Source organism: Lygodium microphyllum, chromosome 23 (assembly GCF_053477565.2).
Source record: "Lygodium microphyllum isolate KBCC chromosome 23, Lygodium_microphyllum_v1.1.10, whole genome shotgun sequence".
NCBI classification, from domain to species: Eukaryota; Viridiplantae; Streptophyta; class Polypodiopsida; order Schizaeales; family Lygodiaceae; genus Lygodium; species Lygodium microphyllum.
In genome coordinates this window covers 95309208-95325063 of record NC_141157.1, presented here as the reverse complement: position 1 = coordinate 95325063, position 15856 = coordinate 95309208, and the positions used below count along the sequence as shown (strand labels likewise).

General features: G+C 42.5%; 1 protein-coding gene and 2 pseudogenes across 3 annotated transcripts in view; all 3 read right to left on the bottom strand.

The window, feature by feature from the left end:
* Positions 1-6990: 6990 nt before the first annotated feature.
* Positions 6991-15856, bottom strand: part of LOC148016482 (Protein kinase superfamily protein) — a 133863-nt gene continuing 124997 nt past the window's right edge. For 2 of the 3 annotated variants that reach the window (XM_087663749.1, XM_087663751.1), the window contains 2 exons: positions 7321-7402; positions 6991-7229 (listed from right to left, as the gene is read on the bottom strand). In XM_087663749.1, coding sequence (XP_087519875.1) covers positions 7146-7229; positions 7321-7402 — 166 coding nt within the window. In that variant the 3' untranslated portion in view covers positions 6991-7145. Of the gene's footprint in view, positions 7230-7320; positions 7403-15856 lie in introns of those variants that run through there. The other variant, XM_087663750.1, reaches the window with a different exon arrangement.
* On the bottom strand, positions 7411-12348 carry LOC148016485 (uncharacterized; annotated as a pseudogene).
* LOC148016484 (uncharacterized) lies at positions 10614-14472 on the bottom strand (annotated as a pseudogene).

Here is a 15856-nt window from a genome sequence, read left to right as displayed (position 1 = left end):
TGCACATTGATAATGCAACAAAATACTATGAATAATGGCGCCTATATAGTATTGTCTAACCTAAAAAATTTGTAATTCTTCCAAAGCAGCCCTAACATATTACACCTCTACTTGACTTGCAATCTATTTGTATTAACATTACCCTCCTCCTAGGCAAGTATTAGTCCTATGGCACTCAGTGTTTGGAGGCATCATGCTTTAGGCTACACTGAAGATGTGAAATGCTTGGGACATCTAGATGTTTCTTGGGGAGGAGTAGTGGGATTCATTGATGAGGAATATTGTGTGGTATTTAGTAGTTGATGGTGGTGTGAAGGGAGAAGCTTGAGTAAGAGCATGAGCAAGCAAAAGTAATGGAGAAGTGAGCTATGGGGGATGGAGTAAGAGAGCAAGAGAGAGAGACTCAAGATGTGGAAACTCCAATAGTCACAATGTGTGACCAAGCTTTCCTTATCCAAGTGTCATTGAAAGAATAAAGAATGAAGTGATAGTGATGGACGTTTTCCACATGTAGTATACAAGTATGAATGTACTATCAATGTAGTAATACACATGCGGTGTAGACATAGGTGCCTTCACCCCCAACAATCTCCCACTTACGAGCAAATGTGTCCCCATTGATAATTGAAACAAGTGTGCATTTCATCATTGCTCTAAGAAGAATGTCCGCCTACTTTTTCAACTAATTTTGGTGATACAAGGACTAAGATTGAGGTGGATTCTACATCATTTCCATTACTTGCAAAGGATTAAGCTAAAATTTTTGAAGATTTATCATGCTAAGACTCAAATGACTCCATCACACACTATTTGTACTACTTTAATTGTTGTGATTTTCCACATCTACAACTAGAGCCATGGTCATATTTATTAAAAATATACCACGATTAAGATTTTTGGGCATGATCCGAGCTCCAAAAGTTCCTGATTATAGTGCTTATGCCTTGTTTGCTAATCCTTTGAAAAATCCCATTTTAGGGCTATAAGACACAAGGAAAGCATCTCGTAAGTAACAAACAATATACCCTTATAAGAAGGAAAAATATAAATGTGAAGAAAATATCAAAAGAAAATGCTATTTTATTAAATTCTCTACAAAAGTATAATAATATTACCGTACACACTCTCATGATACTAATGACAAAGTTCATTTTGTATAGCATTTGAATCTTCTTTTCATTTCTTTAGTTTGTTGCAAGCTTTAGTTAGTATGCTACCCACATTTGCTAAATATAAAGGAAAATGTTGTTGCTTCATAGTCGATTTATCCATGATTCGGATATCCCATGTTGATAATGGTCCCTAATTATCAACACAAGATACTCCATGCCTTGATAACTTGGTGCCACATAGGGAAAAAACATGTAAAGAGTTATAAGAAAAAATATATAAAACTTATGAGCTCAAAGTGAAAGACAAATCACTTATTAAATAAAATGTGGTGTCTTTTTATAGCAAGTCTTTAGTATTGTGTCTATTCAAAGAGGTTGTCATTCTCTTTGATATTATTACTTCCCCTTGATATTCCAAACATGTATTTTTCTTTATTTTCCTATTAAAACTTCTCTATTTGAACCTTCAATAATAGTAACTTTGTCTCTAACTTAGCTAACCTACTTGCTTTTTGTTTTTTGAAAGTGAAACAATTATAATAATCCACTATTTACATGTCCAATAAACCAATACATACATCATAAAGTGTGATTTTTTTGATAGCCCACTTGTTAATAAATTAGTTAGAGATAATCCTCTATCCACCCATACATTGATTGGATATAATCCTCTATCAACCCAAACATCAATTATATGCACAAATAAAAAATAGAAAAAGAGTTTGGAGATAGAGGTAATAGCCACCTAGATTTAAAAAGAAAAAGTACCATTGATACTCCTAACAAATGTAAGCATCCTCTTATGGTGCAATATCTCAAGATTCTTCCAATGGTGTAGTCAAATAGGCAAGAAAGAGAACTAATGATAAGACAAAGAAGAAAAGGGACAAATGAAAAAAAACAAAAGAAAGAATAAAAAGTACAAATGTGAAAGAAGAAAAATAATCAAAGTTAAGAAAAAAAACATAATTAAACTCAAAAAATGGTTGTCTAGAGGTCATAATCAATTTTTTTGAAAAATGAAATATTCTTCTTGAGTTAATGCATATTGCATAATTCTTCCTACATACGTCCTAGTCAAATGTTTGGGAAAGGGACCATTAAATACCAAAAGAGAGGAAAGAGAGAGATGCAATCATTATTTAATGTTGATTTAGTCCTAAAATTAGAGAAAGTGAGCAAATAATAAGATATCCTTCTCTCATTTTTACTTAGGATGTGATTAAGGAACCATCCAAATCTTTACAAAGCATGTTTAGCCTCAAAATTGGCCCCAATGCCAACTCCTTATCTTTCCCCTTAGGATCCATGTTAGTGGTCCTAATAGCAACACTAGGTTGTTACTATCATGTGTCCTCTATCTTTTTTGGTGACGAAGGTTTGGACTTAGAAGACTCAAGGTGTTCAATTGGAGTAGCAACTATCGCTAGCCATTGCTCATCAATGTTTAGTTCTTTTGCCATCTCCTTACTACGTTTCTTCAAGTTGAATTTAATGTTATTCCTAGAATTTAGCGATTTTAGCTCTTTCCCTTGCAAGGATTTTGAAGATATGCTAGGGTTTACATAAAGAAAACATAGAATGTACAAACATAGTTGAAACACAATAATTCAAATACTACAACAAATGCAAATCCTAAACACAAAACACAAAACACAAAAATGCAAACACAAATAGAGAAGATAGAGAACTCTGAAGTGAATGAATCAATGTTGTAAATGAATGAGAGAATGCACAAAATGCTCAAGGGTAGAGCTGTCCAGTAGCCAGTGGCTCTCATAAGAGCAAGATGAGGGAGGTATCTCTCCATGTCATACACTAGACACGAATCTTGTGTAGTAACTACCAATCGATGCAAAGTCTAATGAAAAAAAGTGTTGAAAACATTAAAACAACCTTTGTAGATGCAAACACAAATCAAGCCGATGTTGAAAATGGAAGAGCAGCAAACTAGAAAGCACAATGCAATAGTTTTTGGGGCTATAACTAGTAAACCCATCAATGTAACTACTTGAAGATGATGGCAATTGATCACCAACAAGCAATGGGAGGCTAGACAACAACCATGGTGCTTGGATAGCTCTAGTGGAAAAGAGTTGATGATCGAAATGTTCAAGACAAGGATAGGCTAAAGGGTAGACAACTTGTCTATTTATAAATGTAGATGGATCCTCCCAAATTAGAGTTTTGCTTATGGGACATAGAAACTCTTTAGGATTGTGCATCATTTAATGATTTTTGTTTATTTATATGTTTTGGGGCTGTTCTAAAGAGTTAATCAATCTACAATGCGTTTTTAGGTCAATAAGGTTGTCTCCTTCGAAGCTTTGGACTCTTTAGAGAACTGATTGGGATTGCCTAGGTGCCATGGTCATCTAAGGCTCTTTCCCCCCTATGGAGGTGGATTCCTAAGTGCCATTAGAGTCTCTTGTGAGTTGACAATATCTTGAGCTAGTTGCATTTTTAACATTGTAGGTTCCACTAGTCTTTTGTTGATAGATAAGAACTTTTTACCTCAACTATAGGCGATCTTAATTCCAATGTCGACTTAGCTTTAGTTTAATGATTTCTTCTAGATTTAGCAAGTGGGCTACAGCCTTAGCATCAATTGAGTGGAGGTGGTCATGAGGGTGGTTTAGGGGACCACAACCATCAATTTTTCATGTAGTACCTTTGAGCATGCATGAGAACTTTAGGGACCCATCGCTGCTTACTACTAGCTCTCAATTGATGTTTGGGATATGCTATGGATTGCCTCCTTTGTTTACTTGGAGCTTTTTTGGAAGTTGGTTGTAATTGTCTTTGAGGGGGGTTAGCATACTTGTAATATTGTCCATTCTCTTGTTTGTGGTAGAACAACTAGCATCACTTTCCTTCTTGTGCTTCTCTTAGAGGGATTCCTTGTTCCCCTTTCTAGGCTTTGAAAGTCTGGAGGGTTGATCCCTTGCCCTTTCCTTGGGAATGGGTGAGATCGCCTAGATTGAAAGTTATGATTATCCTAACACTTGGCAGTGCCAAGTGTATTCTACATGCCCTATAATCACCGTCACACTTAGTTGCACAAGGTTGTCTGCGTAGGACTTTCTTCCTTACATGCTCACAATTACGAAATACATAAAACATTATTGAGAAGCTTTTAGTCTTCATAATCATGGGAATTTTACACTTGCCAAAGAGGGAGTATAGGGATCCTCTAGAAGGATGGATTGGAACATCTGGGAGTACAAGCCTTGATTGTCCACATTATGGGTCAAGACATTATAGTTTGCTCCTTCATCAATGAGAACTCGATCATATGCTCTCGTTTTGCAATTAACTTGAGTCTAAGATATCCAAACGACATAAGCTCTTAGTCTTTAAGATCAATATTGGTGGCCTTGAGCTTTCAAATTGATAAGCTATACTTCACGAACTTACACAGATCACTATTGGCAAATGGATGTTAAGGGCCATCTTAGTGCATGTGGAGTGTCACATTCATGGCACCTCAAGTTAGCCTCACTAGGATGGGATCTTGCTTCATAGGACAATAGTGAACTACATATCTAAGGAGACTACGATTGCAATGCACCACAATCTTGTCTGATTGGAGAGCTCTTTGCCTCCTATGCCCTTTCTTCTTGTAGAAAGCATCACCTTCATCATGGCATATAACATAATGCTATGTGTACCCTCCCCCTACAATGGGTTTGTCATTCCAATGATTGGTGATGTCACTAGTACATTGGATCTTGAGGGTTAAGAGCCTGTGGATCTATCATAGAATTAAGCACTCTTAAGTCGTTTGAGTTTGGCAATCAAAGCTCCCATCATGAGTGGTATGAGGCTTTTGAGCAATTTTCCTCGGGATCCATAATGCTTGGTACGTCCCCAAATCTAGTTATGCATCCTTAGCACTCTCATATTTAATGGGCCCTGCATTTGGATGCATAGCACTTATGAAATTGGTTAGTTGAACTTATTGCACTTCTTCACTTTTTGAAAATGTAATGTGAGTTTTTCATAATCCATATTGTATCATTGAGTTAGAGAGGTGTGGGCTCACTTCTTCTTTCTTACATGGTATGGCTCGATTTTGACTAGTTTTTGAGTATGTCATTAGCTTGAGCTTGCAAGGTCGTGAGCCTGCCTAACATGGATCCCTTAGTCACACGACTATTGTCACGCTTGGTGAGATCTCTAAAGCTTCCATAAGGCTCTTGGGTGTTTTAGGGAGTGTCTCTTCTAGATTCTATCATTGCCACCTCATTTGCCAATCTCAACTTGGAAATGACGAGGTTCTTGAGAGTAGCAAGGGTGGATTCCTTAGGGGTCTCAAGGTTGGTTGTCCATGTCCTTGGATTGTTGCCCGGACAGAGCCTCAAGGCTAGTCCTAGCTTCTCATTAGAGGTGTCATGGCACAATGTGATGGGAGTAAGCTAGAGTTTAATCTAGTATGTGTCTTTGGGGCACTATGACCACAAATTGAGTGTGCCTATATAGATATCACCATAGCTATGTCTTAAGTGTACATCTAAGGAGGTAGGTGAAGCTAGAAGTACATTTAGGACCCTAAGTGCACAATTATACAGGATCCTAGGGGTGCATAAGATGCAACCTTGGCCAACTTAAGGGTGAAAGCTCAGGGTGGAGTACCTTTAAGTTTATGTGAATGCTCAGAGTGGGGTGCTTTTAAGTTGATGTGCATGCGTACATTAATGTGCTTAAGAAGAGTGTAAGGAGACCATTCTAGGTTTGTGTGCTTAGGGCTAGAATGCCTAGGAGATGGGAATAGGGTGCCTAGGAAGATGATATGCTCCTAGGGCATGGTGTGTGAGTGATCTTAACCCCTATGAGGATGCCTTGAGGGAGATGCAAACCCGAGGTGTATAAGCATGGCTCAGCTAGGGATGAGTGACTAAGGTTAGAGCAATAGTCCAAGGCTCTAAGTGGACCCAAGGTTTTTGCTCATTGCATGTGGCTTTATTGCAGCTTGAATGCCAAGGTATATGCATGTGACTAAAACTCCAATGCCTACTTCACATTAGGCTCTAAGGAAAAGCATGTGGTTCTATTTCACCGAGCTTTTACAGTTTCAAATCATCCCTATGGGTGGACAATTGGAAAGAAAAATTGCTTATCCACAAGGTGATGGTATGTAGCACACTTCGAGTGCACTAGTGTTCTTAGGGAGGTGGCCTATAGTAGTATGGAGGGACTTGAAAGCGTGAGTGCCAAAGAGTACATGTGGTGTGTACTGCGTGAAACCTCGAAGCTTCGGACATGCAACTACTTGGTGTACCCTAGATCATGTGGTAAAGGCCTATGGTCATGCTAGAGAAAAAGTGTGTTGGTATTAGCACCTCAGGTCAAGTAACCATGAAGGATCATGCACCTTCTAGCACTAGTGTAAGTGTATGCATGTGCTTAGCCCTAGCCCCGTGTAGGGACAACTTCTACATGCTTGAACAAGAGTAGTGCCTCAAGTGTTATGCAGTCTTCGCTTGGTTGATGGGTCAGGATCGTGAAATGACCGAGGCTACTGTAGAATTTAATAAATTACATTCCTAGTCTGTTTTAAAATTTGAGTGTCTCTATGAAATCCCCTGTTCAGATTTCATCAGGGCTTCACTTCTTAAAGGCTAAAGTAATACACTTCAAAGAAAGTTCATGTAGTATGTTGTAGAATACATGGTTTGATTAAGTTAGACTAGTATTTCACACTTCTTAAAGGCTAAAGCCATACACCTTCAAAGAACAATCAATAAACTTGAGCAAAAGAGATGCGGTGGAGAAGAATTATGGCCAGCACTTTCAATTTTGAACATTGATGTTGCCACTCCACTCAATGTGTGTTGGTGCACTGAATAAACCTGTATGGAGTCCCTCTAGTCTAATACCTGGGAAGCAGCAATAGACTTTTTCCATAGATGAGGATAAACCCTTGTAAACTACATTGTCAGGACCATATAGACAACTGAGTCAAATCCATAGCTCATACCTTTATTTAACATTGATCAGTCCTTAGTATCCACAGAAGGTGTATAATGTACATTACAAAACTGCTCCAGTCATAAACCTATGGTTCAAAACAGCTTCTACAATTGGACGCCGCCGGTAGACTGGATCCAGCATGGCCTGTCAAAGTAAATAGGAAATAAGCAACTATCAAAATCTTTCACACTAACAGAGAGCTTTTTCAGAAAATAAGAAGAAAATGAATGCCAACCTGAAGCAATTCCCAACCAGCCCCATCACCAAGATCAAGAAACCGGACTGCTTCTAGCCATCGATCGTCTGCTAGACAATACCTGTTTGAACACTTAAACATCACATTGCAGACTAGAACAAGCCTCTGAATTTGTGAAATGGTCCCCTCCATAAGCAAATTTTCAACAAAGATCCCATCTTGTGTATAAAACTATTCCAAATACAGGGTATGAAGTTTTTATCAGCCTCTGGAACTGCTACTTTCCATGTCTAGGACACTCAGTTCACGAGCTGCCAAGGAGTAGGACCTTCTATGATGATACTTATTTGAAGGACACGCAGTTGAATCCTGATATACCCATATTTGAGTGCAGGTTTAAAGCCTTATCTAGAACCTTCTTATTGAAAATAGGTACTTGCAGTCTACAAAGGTCAGCACCTGCCAGTCAAGGGAAGTGGGTGACCATAACTCTTAAGGCATGAAAACTAGAACCAATGTCCAGTCAAAACCAAAGTACTTAGTCATCAAGCAGTTATTTAGTCCATGACTGCAAATCACATGGAGGCTGGGAGTTAAATCGAGGATGGGGAGTTAAATCTTACTAAGTTTAGTCACAGTGGGGGTCTAAAGCCTTGTCTAGAACCCTAGTCAAATAAAGAGGGCATGAAAGTTGATGTATGAGTACATATAGTCCACGTACAGGAGGGGTCCTTGATTGAACAACATCACCTCGTTGGTCAAGTGCACAGCCAAAAGTACAATACGTGAGAGTTTTATAAAAGAAAGTCAAATGTCCAGCACATACAAGAACTGTGATTTGTCAGCTCTGTTCACCTATCCTCTCACGAGAGCATGTTTGTGCACTAGACTTTTCTTGGTCACTTGCATTTTGAGCTGTCACACTGTTTGCCAGCATTTGACTGCTTTTGACAAGTCCAGCCTTGAGCAAGAGTGCTCATGGTGGTCTTTTTTTTTGCAATATCAGCAACTTTGAACCGCATTTTCAGCCCAAAGTTGGAGTGTGTTGGCTCATAGTTGTCAAGTACAAAAGGTACAGTATGGTACAGTACGATAAAATACGGCACTAAATGGTACCTTAAGATTTTATAAGGTACAGTACGATATTAGTACGAAAAAAAAACTTGATTATTTTGGACTAAAGATAATAGAATAGATATTTCAAGTGTAAATAGCAATGCTATTAGAGTGTATAAGATGAATACTTGAGGGTAAAATGCCAAAACCTAATGCTGCATGCGGTACGGTACGATAAAATACAGTACTAAAAATGGTACCTTATGATTTTATAAGGTACACTACGATATTAGTACGAAAAAAATGCTTGATTATTTTGGACTAAAGATAATAGAATAGATATTTCAAGAGTAAATAGCAATGCTATTAGAGTATATAAGATGAATACTTGAGGGTAAAATGCCAAAAATTAATGTTGCATGCGCAACATGCAACATTGCTACCTACAACTTACAACTACATAGATGGGAGTGGATACATCATACACGAATGATCATATAAATAAGAGAAGTGTGGGCTTCAGAAAAGAAATGAAATCATATATTAACGTCTATAAAAGGCCAAAATGACCTATGAGACCATGAGTTACAATCATGTGTATGATGGTACAACTGTTTGGGTAAAATATGTAGCACAAAGCAAAATAAGAAAGGAAGCTAACTATGGCTATGTGTAAAACATAGAGCTCTATCTACTAACAATGAGCTCCAAATGGTAATATCTCATGTGGGTATGGAGGGCCTAGCTCTAGCCCGAGCAATAATCCCCTGTATCCGCCTATGAAGGGTCGAGGCCTAAGACGTTTGGGTCAGCTAAGCTGAACGGCTCGATCAACCAGTATTCCTTGTCTGTGTGTGGACTGTGGTGGTGAGAGAGGCTCTCGTGTGGATTGTGATTGTAACTGTATTGAAGTCTTATGAGTCTCCTTTGCAAAGAAGTCCCTGAGCTGCCTCTGTGAAGGGCCTCGGTGTCCTAGAGCAGCTGTACTCCTGAGGCGCGTGTCACGCAACCGTCATATCTCAAGAAGAAAGAGGCCAAGGCATCGCTGATCGGTAAAATCCATGACTCTGCATAGTGGTCCAAATCTATCTCTAAAGAGACAGTGGAAACAACCACGGACCTCATAATATGCTGGGCAACGGCAGATATAATGCTCCTCTGTTTCTGGCTCTAATTGGCATATCTAGCATATGTGCTCCTCTAGTGGGATGGATCTATATCCACAAGTCTCAATCTCTAGCTGATGTGAGGAGGTGCGCAACTGGCCAATAGTACATCTGATCCCATGGGAAAGGTGGGTGTCCATGTATCTCGGGCGAACAATAAATCCATCATCTGTAGTATGTAGGAAATGCTCGCAGTAGAAAGTCATCTTTGTCCCTAGCTCCTGCCCTAACATCAACCATGTCCGCCTGATATCCAACTGGGTAAGATCTATCCTGATGATCTTGCGAATCTCTAACCTGCTCAGATCAAGAGATGGTGCATCAAGGGAGTACTGGAAGGGGGGTAACTTGTCCATGCTAAAGCCATGCAGCTCAAACCAGGCCGACATCTATGCATACCAACATGAAGTATTACCCTCTCTGGCAAGCTGCTTGGAGGACTCAAGGGCCAGCCGTGCATACCTGTGTCTAGGTAAGTCCCATAGGCTATGTATGTATGTGACCGATCGGGTGAGGGTCTCTACCACAATCGGTGTAGCTGCTAGCTCCGCTCTGATAATCTCATGTGGCATTGAGGCCTTACATTTGATCATCCTGGATATCATGGACACTAGGGTTTTCTCCATCGACCTCCATCCGTCATAAGTGCGCCCTGATCAGCTACGGTGGTCAAGACTAGGCCCCCATATTTGTACTCCATAAAGTAGTGTGGATGTGACCAGTGTATCCAAGAGCCATAGCTTGGTGCAGGGTACTTGGAATTGCACCCGTGAGCACATCCTCTCCAAGCGACCTAGTGTTGTGTATCCGCGAGTCAGTCTAGTGTCTGCTGCCTCTCGCATAGAAAAGGTGGGCCCTGTGAATAAGACTCCCAGGTATGTATAAGAATTCACATACTCCAACTCCTCAGATCCATATGTGAATTTAGGTGCTGATCTCCTGACCCACTGTGGTGTAGTATTAAATACCATCACCTTGGTTTTACCAAGATTCACTGAAAGCCCACTATTCAAAGTATAGGAGTGTAATGCATCCAAGTGTCTCTATAGACCCTCTAACGAGTCAGCTATCAATACAATGATACAATACGAGAGGTATCCAAGTGACAGCTAGTGGACTCTTTCATGTGAAATATAATCACCAATCGCATCAATGTACAGGCCAAATAATGTCGGAGAGAGGGGGCATCCCTGCTTCACCCCAATGGTGGAGTAAATAGGTGCCGAAAGGCCCTCAGGTGTCCGAACTCTGGACTCTGCCCACAATTCTCTTATACAGTGCCAAAATACCCCAACTAAGCTCTTTCGGTATTCCCATGGAATGCAAGCTATGTATCAACCTATCTCTCGATATTGTGTCAAAGGCTTTGCCGAAGTCCACAAAGCAGTAATAGGTCCGTCGGCCATGGGGCCTTCCCTCCTCAATGATAGCTCTAAGTGTGAGGATGTGATCCAATGTGGAGAAACCTCTCCTAAAGCCAGCCTGTCCCTATGCTCTAAGACCCCACATCTCTGCCCACCTACTTAACTCATGCTCAAGGATGGAAGCATATAACTTAGCCAATGTATGCCCAACCATGATAGTCCTGGGTAGAGTAGGGTCCCCTGACTTGAGGATAGGCACAATAGTGTTCGTGCTCCAGCTTTCTAGTAAGCCTTCACACATGGCTCTGTTAAACATGTAAGCTAGGAATCCTGCCACGAAATCTCTAGCATGGATCAAGTGCTTGGCTACAAATCCATCATGATCTTGTGCCTTTTCTCTATTAAGTCTGTGAATGGCCTCTCGGACCCCATTTTCTATAAAGAAAGTAGGAGTCTCTGGACAAGGCTCAAGTGGATTAGGAAGAGGTGGCTGACCCTCCACAGTATAAAGACTAGCTGCATACTCCTCCCATACAGCGGTGGACATAATAGGTGTGGTCGGGCAATGCTCTCTGAAAAGCCTCCAAGCCTCTCTAGAGTCCTGGCTCAAGAATAATTGATATAGGTCTCGCTTTAGCTGGGCCAAGAATGTTCTCTTCTTCCACCATGTGAGGCGTCTAAAGAGTATTTGTGCCTGTCTGTGGGTAGTGGACCCCAGTGCTATCTCTCTGTAGCCGTGCTTTGGTCTCATGACACTCATCATCATACCAACTGTTCCGAGGTGTCAACCCGATGGAGGCTCTCTGTGTGGGTGATGAATGTGGGAAGGCTACACTTGCAGCGATGTGTAGGGCCTCACTAAATTGTTGAGTCATCTCTTGTAATGGAACGTCGGGTTCTGCATCATGTAACAATCTAAGGATCTCCGCCTCATAGATATCCTTTGTCTCTCTGGAAAATAGGTATCTCGGATGTCAAGGAGTTGCATGATGGGTTTGCGTGTAAGTGAATTGGAGGTCGATGGTGAATGATAGGTAGGCATGATCCACTGCAGCTCCGAGAAGGCCTGGGGATACTAAGAGGTCTTGGATGAGAGATATCAGCATCGGTGGGCCAAGAACATAGTCTACTGTGCTGACATCGTGTTGGTGAGGATACCATGTGAAGGCGCCGGATAGAGGGTATCTAGCCATGCTGTTGAGAATGGTCAACCTGTGTGCTATGCCCATCTCCACAAGGTATCTCCCATATTCGGTGACTTTCCCCATATCCTGAGATGTCCTCTCCAGCTGTAGCTCTGACACATCCTGCTCCAGTAGCATCTTCACAGATGCATCAAAGAAAGACACCTAATGAGAGGTTATCCTGGCATTAAAGTCTCCTAGTAAGATAACCTCTCCCTCCTTCGAGAACTCCCAAATATCCTCATCCAAAGCCACATATGGTGATTGCCCCTTGAGTGGGGCGTATCGGAACGTCATAGGGGCAAAATAGCATATGGCAACATACAAAGTGCATTCCTCACCACGCACTCTCACCCACATGTATCTGGCCTGTTCATCTCTGTAGACAACCTAGATCATCTGTTGTAGCTCCTCCCTGAATAACACTGCCGCTCCTCCTGACCCGAGATTACTGTGGCTTGTGCGTGTCTCCTTTCTGCAAGCTGACTCCCACCTATAGCTTGTCACCCGTGGAAGTGTAGTATGTGGTCCCTGAAGTGTCTTTGAGTAGAACACTATATCTCTCCCTCTGAATGTCTCCTCAAAAGCTCCCACATCCAATCAGAGGGCTCCATTACAGTTCCAAACTGCCACTGGAAGGCTGGTCCCATAGGTCTCACACTGTCATTTGTGGCACCTCTCCATGACTACCACTCTCCCTCCTCTATAGAAGGCGAGTTTGGCCTCCTCCCTGGCTGCCTTAATTTTTGGCATGCACTCCCTCGTGTGGGCTAGTTGGGTTGGTGTGAGATCGTCACCCAAAAACACACCGGTTCCTTCCATGTACGGCGTTGAGCTAGGAAGTCTCTCCTAGCCTTCATGGTGGGGAAGCGGAGAATGAGTCCACGCTCTTTTGAGCTCTCCCCTTCTGTGCTTTTCTTACCCACTCTCCAAGCGACACATGCGTGTCTTTCTTAATATTTATTAACGTGTATAGCACCTTGGTGTCCTCATCCACTTTTTCATGCATCTTCAAGCCCGTCACCCGAACATGGAGTGCTCTCATTTTCCTTTTTTGTTCCTCCTCCAATGTGTCATTGATTATGATTGTTGTAGGTGCGTGTGCTAGGTGTTTCCCCTTCTTTGCAATTTGAATCCATTGCTCTGCCGCCTCTACTTGCTGTTGGGTTTTCTTGAGCATCTCTGCCCAAGAAATAGCCTCCTTCATTGTCTCCATTTTTTGGATTTGTTGTACTTCCTCTTTGATGCAAGTGAGCTCCTCGGTCATGCTAGGTTGAATTTCTCCTTCCTCTAGCTTGGGGTTGAGTTGAATGTCAGTCAGTAGCTGCCTAAGTGATTGAATCTCCCCGTCTTGGGCTTCTATCTTCAATTCTAGCTTTTTAATCTTATCGTTCAGCTGCCTGTTCACTATGCTCAGTCCGTTGTCATACTAGGTTGAGAGAAATTGTCTGAATCTCAAATAACCCAATCTCATGGGGGAATCATATTAATATAAGGAGCATTTAGCTCATCCCAAAGTGCAGTTTGAATGGGAAAAGATGTATCCATTAAGTTGGTACGTTATGGTACTAATACGTAAGGTACGGTACCTTAGTATGGTATAGTATGAAACCTTTCATACATGGTACTAGTGCAACTATAGTTGAGAGAGAGAGAGAGAGTCCCCCGCCCTGCTGTCGGACGGCCCGTTGCCTGCGTCCCCCACCCGCCTATACTCCGACCTCTGCGCCTGCTTCTCGCCCCTTCGCCCTACCCGTTAGGGTTACGGCTGACAATGGACCCCTGCCCTGCGCCCCAGACCGTCCTGCTCTGCCGTCGACTGCCAGGCCGTTGTTCCGCCCTCCTGCCCCTGCACTGTTAGGGTTGTGCCTTGCCACCAGGGTTCTTGGGACAGGCCACGACTGAGACTAACAAGTAAAGCTCCGCTTTCATCAACTGTGCGTGCAGAATACGCCCTTGGACAGCGACTCTGTATAGAAAAGAGGGAGAGAGAGAGAGAGGCCTGCGTGTCTCTGCCCCCCGCGACTTTTTCACTCGGCCTCTGTCTGATATACGTACTGATACAATATGGCTGGCCTGGATCTAGCTTTCATAGACCAAATGGTGGCAGCTCTTGGTCCGGATTCTGACACCGAGGAACCAGAGGACATGGTTCCATTCACAGAGGAGATGCCCCCTGCTCCTGACCTCCAGCCAGCGGGCAAACGCACCAAGCATATTTCGGCAGGGATAATGGATCACCAGGATCGTTCCTATGCTCAGGTTGCTTCTGATTCTGTGGACTCCGAGGAGGTTGATTGGGAGCACCTGTTGGAGTTTGCCAACACTTTGCTGGGCGATTATGTTTAACATAATCAGGAAGTCTTTTCGGACTCTGCAACGGAAGATGTTCTGGAAGCCATTGTGGATCCGAAACATATCTTGCGCTCCTTTTCAGTGTTCTATGAACGTGCTGTGATACTTTTTTTCACTAGTAGGATCCCGCGTTTTTTTGAGGTGCTGTTGAAATCAGAGACACACCATGCTGCTCTCCTGTCTAAACTGCCATTGTTCGTTGATCGCCGTCTGGTCCATGTGGTGCCATGGCGCCCCATGGCAGATTTTCAGTGTCTCCTGCAACATGAATGCCCTGAGTGGGTTGAAGTGGAAAACTGTCCGACTGTTTATTGGCCACTGTTAAAAGACACCATGGCCGCTGTGGGCACTGTTTTGGTCCCCCCAAGCCTAAGGGCCATGAATCGCAACCGCCTGTGTATGTTATGGGACACTGCTCGAAAAAGGTCTGCTTGGTTACGCATTAACTGCTCTAGCATGCATCCTTTACATTTTCGTTTGAAATGGGGCAACTTTGCAGGACATTGCTTTTCATGTGGAAAATTGGGGCATTTTATAGCTGAATGTCCAAAGAAGCACCACACTTCAGATGCCAAGCATGTTGCACAGCCCATGGAAGATATGGTGTGTGATGCGCCGTCGCAAGATGCCACCCAGCCACCTAAAGTTTTGAATAAAGGTAAACAACAGGTCTCGGGTTTGGATTTTGGTGGCAATGACTGGGTAGATGTGCGCGCGAAAAAAGGCAACAGGCTTGTTGCTGGCATGGTGGATACTGTGCTTGTTGCCTCACCAGATTCCATGCATACATATATGCGCAGGAAAAAAATGATGTCTTCAGAGCACTCTGCTCCTGCTATGGTTTTCTCTACTCCCCGTCAACAGCCAGCTAGGAGAGTGTCTTCGGATGGTCCAAAGGGTCCACCTGCTAAGCTGGCTTTTGATACTCGAGGTAACGTCATTACCCCATGGGATCGTCGTTATCCCCACTCCATCCCCAAGTCACCGGGTATACCATCCACTTCCAAATCTGGTCGTCAGAACTCTTTTGCCGTGTTAGCTGATTTCTTGGATGAGGGTGTCCTAGACATTCTCGCCGAAAAGGTCTCATCGAGGCAAGCTGTGCCTCGTACCTGATCTTCTTTTAAATCCACATGAAGATAGCTACGTGGAATGTGCGAGGAATTTGTTCTCGCCACAAGCAACATGCCATGTGGACAATATTGCATGAGAATCAGTGGGATGTCTTGTGTGCTGTTGAGCACAAGAGTCATAGTGAAGCAGGTAAAGTTGTGGATTGCCATGGTTTTCGTTTGTTCTATGCAGGGACACATGCCAGCCAGTATTCTGGTGTGCTTATGATTGTACATGAAAAATATCAGCCGGTTCTTATCAAGAATGATGTACATGGCCGCTTTGTGGTGATTGAAATTTTATTCGAAGGAGAGATCTTATGATTACTTGGCCTCTA